Source organism: Scomber japonicus, chromosome 16 (genome assembly GCF_027409825.1).
Source record: "Scomber japonicus isolate fScoJap1 chromosome 16, fScoJap1.pri, whole genome shotgun sequence".
Classification (NCBI taxonomy): Eukaryota; Metazoa; Chordata; class Actinopteri; order Scombriformes; family Scombridae; genus Scomber; species Scomber japonicus.
Window position 1 is genome coordinate 13,538,906 of NC_070593.1, and position 9,030 is coordinate 13,547,935.

Consider the following 9,030-nt stretch of genomic DNA (forward strand, 5'->3'; position numbering starts at 1 on the left):
CAAAGTCACTTTTTTCGATAATACAGTGAGAAAAATAGTATAAAACAAGCTTTAAATCAAGCTCAACAACAGCTTTCTTTATCATGTCCATTCAAATCTTATTTAAATGGATGCATGTTGTGTTTTACTGAGAAACTCTTTGGGACAAAAACAAACAGGAATGCAGACACCTGTGTTTACTTTCTCTGTGTATCTTCATCTTTCATCCTTTGTAAGCTAATTAGATGGATTTCCATAATTCCATATTTCATAAAAGAACATCTGAAAAATATTTTCCAAAAGCGTCCACACTCTTTGTGTAGTCTTTCATGTTCCTGTGTGGGTAAAAGCTGCATCTTTTGAGCCTGTCTGGTTCAGAGTCTGTCACCAGCATCATACATGTATGTACAAGTCAGACCCGACCGAATATTCGGAATAGTTGTACCTGTAAAGGGGAGAGAAACACGACGGTTTCCCATAGTCTCAGTTGTTTGAAGTGATGCAGGATGGATGCCATATGGCGATCATACAGTCTTAGATCCAGTTCACCCCTGGGAAAGTCCGGCCTCATCTCCCTTCCTCCTCCCATCCATGTCTCCACATCAGTCGACATAGCTGCAACAGCACAGACGGGGTCTGATCTGCCCACTAACGAAGAACAGTAAAACTTACAAGGTCGTATAGATGTAGACAAAGATGATGACTACCAAGTTGAGAATGGTCCCGATAATGCCCAACATGGCCAAGATGGACTCCTCCTTACTTTCCTTGTCTTGGATACCCTTTTCCTCATCACTGTAGACAGTGTTTACCATTTTCCCTGGAAAAGTCCGAAGTTTTCTTCTCAGACCAGTCTGGAGTGAGCAGATAAGAGAGAAAAGAAAACCACAATCCATGTGTTAGTTACTGCAATTGGATAAATTTGCCTTTGAAGATTTTCTTTGCATAATGTATGGTGGACAGCGATAATCCCAACAAGAAAATGTATCCATTGGTGAGATTTAGGCAATAAAATAATTAAAAAGTAATTAACAAAGTAATACTTTTTCTTGTGTTCCACCGAAATACTGTGAACATGGAAGAAAGTTAAATAAATGACATTAAATGGATGGAAAGCTTCCTACCGAGTCAAGTGTACTGGATTTTAGTGAAATTAAATGCTTTATTACTGAAGTAGCCAAATGTGTTTTAGGGAATTTAATACAATAAAACATATAGAAAAGCTTTAATGTCCAGGAAATGGATTAACAGGTTTCAGGATATTTGCTGGTGATGAAAAAAAACAGCAGGAGTGTGTGATGCTTGCTTTTTGTTTGTTTGTTTTGTTTATTTGTGTCTTTTTGACAAATTCAGAGGATGATCTTGTGTGTTTCGCTTTAAAATCACTTTAATAGTATAGGTATTGTTTAAATATCTCCTCTTTATAAATGTATGTAAAATTGTTACCATGTGAGTGTACCTTTTCCTATAACCCCCACAACACACACACACATATTAGAAGACCTCAAACTGTAAATAGCTTTCACCCTACTTCTGCCTCTTGCATGTTGCACGATGTTGCCTATAAGTCTTCATACAACTATGTTTTATTCAAGAATAAGAGAAAGATTTTCCATCAAAAATAAATTACTTTGCGCCATTCCTTCAATTAAATATAGTCATATAGTCATCTTCTAAGGTTTAAATACTGAAAACAGGAATTCAGCAAACATGAGCTATAGAAGATAGTGTCTGACGGCTTAAAACAGTTTTATTAATGTGAATTGCAAAATCAAAATGCTGTATAATTTAATCATTTTGCATTCACACAAATAGATGCAACAATATTAAAATATAAATATAAACTGTTTAAAGTACATGCCTGGGGGTGGGGGGGGGGGGTGGTATATCTGTCTTAGAAATGGTTGTTGCCATGAGGATATTTATAGAGAAATTTCTGGTTTAACTCTTATGCAAACACCAGCATACCATACTTCATCTATTTTTCAGGTATTATGAATACGTTATAAAGAATGTAAGCAGTGTTGATTTTTTACTTCAAATTAAATATTGTCACATAAATAGCTGTTTTGTTAATTCACACTTATTCTTCAGGTGAAATGGTGTTCTACTGGAATAAATTATGACACTTCTGAAAATTGATACCAGCTCTTCTTTTGACTGAAATGCTGGACATCAGAGGAATGGGTCTCTCAGAGGCAAAGTAAATGGAGAAAGTCTGCAAAGGCTCCTGCACCAGACTCTATTCACCTGTGGGACTGTTGTGGTCGTGTACAAGTTGTGAGTGTGCCAGCAGCATGCATGTGTGAGTTTTCAGGGGTGTGTGTATTGATTTGTGTAGCCTGAGGTGAAGTATTAGAAACTAGCTGTATGTTTTTTAGCCTGCAGGCTCGGCAGCTTGTGCAAGTTGGCATCCAAACACCTCTCAGGAGAAAAGCACTTATTTTGCGGGTCAGTTGGTTTTATACTCTGACTAGCGACAGTAAAGCATGTAAGCTAATGCAGACTAAAAATAAACCTTTTAACAGGGAACTGTGTCTCTTAGTAAGACGCTAAAGATTTTTGACTTCCAACAAGTGTTTTGTTTTTTTTTTTAAGTTAGGTGAAGTACAACTTGAGTATACTATTGCCCTTTTGGCTGACTTCCTTTATTGGATGAGAAAGCTTTTGTGTAGTGACATTTCAGTTGTGCCAATGATACTTAGCAAAGCTTCAAAAGAGAATGTGTGGGATTTCTAAATGACAAATTCAATTATATTCACCAATAATTTCCCTTTGTTTCTTGTTATGTGTCTACAGATCCAATCTGTGTTTCAGATCATATCATGTTGTCCTCTCACAGGATCACAAAAACATCTTTTTTTTTCTCCTGACGATGAATCAAATTTCACACGGTTGTTTAGTGCAAAGCCCAAATTATTAAGGTTCATTTGCCCCCCCCCCCTCCGAGAAACCCAAATGGTTGTGTTCTTGGACAGTTTAACAGATCTTGACACAAATCATCACCTGTATATGAAAGTCTAGGTGTTGTCTTCTGTGGATGGATTATTAAGAGGATGGAAGAGGAAGCACTGCTGCTGTATAAATGTGAGATTCCATGAGTCAAACACAGGAAGCATAAAAAATGTGAATACATTATAAAGTGACTACCATCAAGCAATCGATTGTCTATAAGTTTATTTGAAAGCCGTTTATATAATGTCTTTCCTACAGTAAAAGTCAGAGGCCTTTTGTTCAGGCCTGTTTATAAGGGAAAAAGCATCACAAGTATTGTCCTTTCTAAATGGCTAATATCCCACCCGATGACTCTGAATGATAGCAAAGTCCAATCATCGACACGCATTGTGCTCTCGTCGTACATAAAAACCCCATCAGGCTCTGTTTCTGTGTTAAGTTGCGTCCTCCTCCTCTGATCTGTAACAATGGGCTTTGATTGCCTCTCCTGGGGAGTGCTATAAACAGGGCTTCCCTCAACCTGAATGGAGATCTTTGTGTAGCGCGCTGGATGTGCCCTCATGCATGAAGATGCCTGCTCACGGCTGATATAAACAAGCGCTCAGAAAAAAACAAGGGGGGGAAAAATGTGCCCAAGGATGTTTATGGAGATGGAGGAAGAGGAGGAGGAGGTGGAGGAGGAGGAGGAATGGTAGTGATGGTGGAAGTGTTGGTGGGTGGGGGTCCAAGCATTGCCAAAACCTGGGCACTGAGGAAACAGCTATGCGTCACACAGCAAAACCCTCTGGGCGCAATCCAGTGCCTCCTCATCCAAAAACTCTGTCAGTCGGTACAGCATGCAACAGAGAGGGCTCTGTTTCAAATGGCGACCAATGCTGGCATCCTGCGATGTGTCATAATCATTAACCACCCATAATGACTTCCCCTTTCTATTTAACACTCAGGCTGGACAGTGTGTGATAGGGGCAGAGCTGCTGTAATCCAGGACGAGCTGGAAATAAAACTCAGTGAAAGTATAATGACATAGTGTGTCTTAAACATATAATCAAGCTAAGGTACACTTTCCACTTCTCCACCAACACCTCTCATTGATTAGTCATTTGACTGTGTGCTATTCTAAGGTACGTAGGATTTAGTTATCTAAGTATTGATTCCTGCTGTCACTCAAGAGCTTATTTCCAACAATTCTAACACCTTTATGCACCAACTTTCTCTCTGTGATTAAGTCGTCAGGGCCACTCAGGATTTAAATATGATCCATGTAGTTTCTCTGGACGAGCAACTCCTTATTCAAAATGAAACACATATTTTTTCTTTCTCAGTAGGCACAAATTATTGTTTAGAGGAAAAGCTCACACCTGGCTCTCATACAGCAACAGCCAGAAGCATATTTGTATGAAGAGAGCACACACACACACACACACACACACACACACACACACACAGTAAGAGAGAGAGAGAGAGAGAGAGAGAGAGAAATGGGGCAATGCCATACCTGGGACAACAAATCCGGACACTCCTGCTACACCTAATAGAAGCTAACATCCTCAGATCAGTGGAGAGTAAAACCTTTTGCCACTTGAATAATCCTGAGCATGTCAAACGACTCCAGATGCTAACAGAGTCTGACAGGCAGAGTCGCTTTTGGCATTGTTTTAAAAATGGAATTAAAGCAAACAGCTCCCAGCCCCTCTGAAGTGTGTATGTGCAGACACACACATGGGTTGACACCCCTCTCACACTGACAGACATACACGTTAAAACTAAAATTATAAAGTGTCACATACAAAAACATACCAATAATATAATGCATGTTTGTTGATAAATCCAAAATGGAAAAAAGTGTTTCAAAATAAGAGCTTTTACAGTTTTCAGCAAAGTCATGTAAAATATTACCAATAGTGAGTGTGACCCATTTTTCACCTGTGCTCACTGTTCTGTGAGTGAAAAGAAAGTGACAGATCTTTATTTTGAATTGACAAGAATTGCATTTGAGTGTTGAAGGGTTTTTTTTACTGTCCAAAAAGTGTGAAAAGTTGCATCTTAAATTGACAGAATTGAATGAATTTAAACATTGAACAGAAAATGATATTAAGTCTTGCAGATGTTTTGGTTTGCATTAAATTCAACTTTATAACTCTTCAGTAACAGACTCGCTGAGTGCAGAGTGCTGAGACCCTTATCATCAATTGTTTCACATGCAAAAAAGCTAAAGAGAGGCTTTCATTTAAGATCCTGCTATTACAGGATAAGCATTCAAACTTGTTATGACATGCTCGAGATACAACTTGTGTGGATGTGTTTTCTGGACAAACAACCACTTCAGATAGCTGAATATCTCAAAGTAAAAGCAGAGAAGACAGCGTATAATTTCATTTTAAGGCAACATCCAAAGTGTCTCTGCTACCTTGATCAATGATTCATACCAAGGCAACTGAGCCAGGAAATATCCCACATTTATGAAGAATCTATCATGATGCATGATAAATTCATACCTACACACTGTCATGACATTTAAAAATGGTGAAAGATTAATTAAGTGTTTGTTATAAGTATTCAGTATATAGTTCACAGACGCACATGATGATGAGGTAAATATTTAAAGAAGCTCTTGTTTTTGCGATGGCAGTGGTGATGGCAGTGGTGAATGGGGAGACCTACCTTGCAAAACATCAGGAATAACATAGCATTGGACATGCTGGAGGGGGACGTTTTTCCGTAGTGCCCAGACATCCCTGGCAACTAAGGCAAAAGTCGACCCCTCTCATCCTTCGGCTGTGGAGGGGCACAGGATCTGGAGAGGGCTGGCTCGTCTTCCAGGCGGTCCAAATTTAGGGCTCTCGTTAGATGTCGTACCCTGCAGTGCTCCACTGTCTCCTCACCGAATTTCATCTCACTAGTTGCCAAGTTCTTGCTGCCATCACTTTCTCCTCCTCAGCCCTTCTGAGAGCTGAAAGTGTGCAGCCCTCCTCCTCGCGACTCTACCTCCTCTGCTCTTTCTCTGTCTTTTTTGTTTTGTTTTGTTTGCCTCCCCACGTCCTCTTCTTTCTCCTCCTCTTCTTCTTCTTCTTCTTGTCTGTGTGGAGGGATGTTGACAAGTTGAAGATTGAAGTCAGTTGATGGGCAGATGGAGGTGGGAGGGTAACAAAGCTGTTTCATGTGAACATTTCCATCCTCCTTTTGTCTTTATTCCGCAAAGCTTACCTCCCAAAAAAAGATTTCAGTCTTGTCTCTCCTGCCAAGATGCTCTGTCAACCCTTAATAATCATTGAAAGACTCATCTCCACAATCAAACTTTTAAACATGTTCAGCTGCTGTCTTGGCTTTCAAATGTTTAATATTAAAAGAAAAAAGGTATCCCTGCTGAAGTGGTGGAAACCCCTGCTTGCTCTACATGATGTGGAACCTAACATACCTTTTCTTGCGCTCCAGTGGCTGAGTGTGTATCCCTAACTGAGCAGAGCATGAAGGCTGGATGGCTATAAGAAAGAGAGAGTGAGGGAGTTAGAGAGAGAGAGAGAGAGAGAGAGCGAGACAGATGGAGAGAGGAAAGAGAGAGAGTGCTGTGAAGGAACCCGTCGCCTCACACTGACGCTGTCCTGGTTGCTTTCGCTCCACAGGCAAGAGGTATCCCCTGCTCCTTTTCTCCCGCGCATATTAATGCAGCTGCGGTTGCCTGGCAACCGACTCAGGGGAGTCACACAGAGCTTGACGACAAGAAGCATTCGTGACAGAGGCCGGAATGATGGGCGAGGGTCTCCTCCGGTATGTTTTTGTGTGTGTGTGTGTGTGTGTGTGTGTGTTCATGCAAAATATGATACCCGGTGTTGGCAAGTGTGTGTAAGTGTGTGTGTCTGTTTCTGCATTTGTGTTTATGCAAAGTCTGCACACTCCTGTCAAAGTTGGATAGTTGGATGGGAATGTGGGTGTATGCTTGAGTTGTGTGTATTTATACATTAAAGGGTGTTTGCGTGTGTGCGTGTGTGTGTGTGTGTGTGTGTGTGTGTGTGTGTGTGTGCTTGCAGGCGTGTTTGTGTGCGTGAAAAAGAGAAGTAGCTGGTGTGTTCACAAGTCATGTGTTTTCATGCATAAGGTGAAAACATGTCTGTGTGTATCACCTCTTATTTCCCCAAGCTGACTTGACGTAGATATTCGCAGCAGGCCTACAGAACTTTCTTATCTCGCCTTCACACATGCGGCACATAAGTGTCAGCGAGTGGAGGTGCGTAATGGATACATTGATCAAACGTGAACAACCTCCTGGACATTTCACTGTGCATTCTGACACCAGGACAAACCCTCCCAGAGTCAAACATCCCGTACAGTCTCCCCCCCCCCCCCCCCCTCCAATCCCGTTTTCTCACTTCAGTTGAGCCAGAGGGAAGGACACAAGCTTTCAGTGATTGAACCAAGAGCAGGGAGACTTATCTCTCTGTCTTTTCAAGGAAATGACTCACCCAGGCCATGCCACCCATTTCTCATTTAAAGAAATAGGCAGTTACACTACTTGAATATTTATAGTTATTCATCAGTTCACGTTGCAGCCATTGGCTTTGTACGAGGGATATGCCTTTCCAGTTGAGGGGACAGAGTAAAAGTTGCATCTTGATATATTCATGATGACATCATTTTGTAGGGTCCCAACTTTTCCAACTGGCTTTAGCCTCATTTCACTCACCAACTCTTGAAGGAGAGAAATATGAATAAAAGTAAGTTTAATGTCATAAACCTCATCACTCTATCTAAATATATCTCAGCAATTCCAGTAAAAATTTAGAATAGGCGGTTGTGAAATTAAATGAAATAGTATTAAACAGGTTTTATTAAACAATATTTCATGATGTGTATTGGTTTGGATGCTATAATGAACATGTTTAGGATGTGTAACAGCTGCCAACAAATTAGTTTAGGCATGATGTTGCTTTGCGCAGGAAATGACCCGGAATGGACAGCAATAAAAATGGAAATGTAAAGGAAATATTCTCTGAAACCACCGGTGTGCATAATTTTATTGCAGATTTTCCATCCCTCTCTGCCACAAGATTAACTAACTTAGACTGTCGCTGCCTGCACAGGCATTTATAACAATTAATCAGGGTATCCGTCGAATTTGTTCTTGCCATCCTTACCATCTGGTAACCGAATCACAGAGCGCTATCTCAGAATGTGAGGTGATCGTCTTTTGTTTCACATCAATTTCTATTCAAAGAGGCTAACATAAGTCTCAACACAGGCTCAGGCTCTTGTATACTCATCTAAACTGTTTCTGACTTGTGTCACTAATTAAAGGATCTCCCTGTTTCTTTTGTTGCCACAAAAAAGACAATCCCCAACACATTTGCACTGTTTTCTTTCCTTTTATGCACAGATCTGTAATGTAGAGACAGCTTTCATTTCCCATAATGCCTACTGCTGGACTACATATTTTCACATTTTGCTGTTTTCACGTTCCAAAAAGAACAGTCAGTAAGGGTGAATGGTGTGGAAAACTGTGTTCTGTTTCTTTTTATATAACAGCCATGCATAAGGAGTCACATACACATGACTAATAGTTTACTTTTATGGCAGTAATGTTGTAACATAAGGAGTTTTTTTGACCAAGCATTCCCAACACTGTTAGCAACAAAAGCTATAGAACAGTAACAGCTTTTTGTAGGCATGTGTGAACAATGAATTAGTTGTAACAAACAGTGTATAGAGCATACTAAAGCTATGAACATGCTTAATAAGACATTTGATATTAAAATTGTATATAAATGACAAAATCATAAATTCTTGTCATGTCTACTTTAAAGCTGAACTAATCATTATTTTTAAATGAACAATGCATCAAAGTGTATGTATATGACAAACAGAATTTCTCATAATGATGAATGAGAGATTATTTACTATAGAGCAGCTTCCCTCCTCACCTCCACTCAGCTTTTTGGCATCTTTCAGCTTATTGTTTTGGAGCCCACAACTTTACTGGTTTGATTCACTCTCACCCCACTCAACAGCTTTTCCAGCCACAGCAGACACAAACACGCTGATAAACTGACTGTACTGCATGTTGCACCAAACAACAGACAGATAAAATTAGCAACTATCTAGTGA

General features: G+C 40.1%; 1 protein-coding gene across 1 annotated transcript; it reads right to left on the reverse strand.

Moving 5' to 3' along the window:
• Window positions 1-647: 647 nt before the first annotated feature.
• Window positions 648-5,667, reverse strand: LOC128374918 (protein TUNAR-like). Its single transcript, XM_053335137.1, has 2 exons — window positions 5,596-5,667; window positions 648-833 (listed from the first exon to the last, which is right to left on the reverse strand). Exons 1-2 carry the CDS (start codon window positions 5,665-5,667, stop codon window positions 648-650), a joined length of 258 nt encoding a protein of 85 aa, XP_053191112.1.
• Window positions 5,668-9,030: the final 3,363 nt, after the last annotated feature.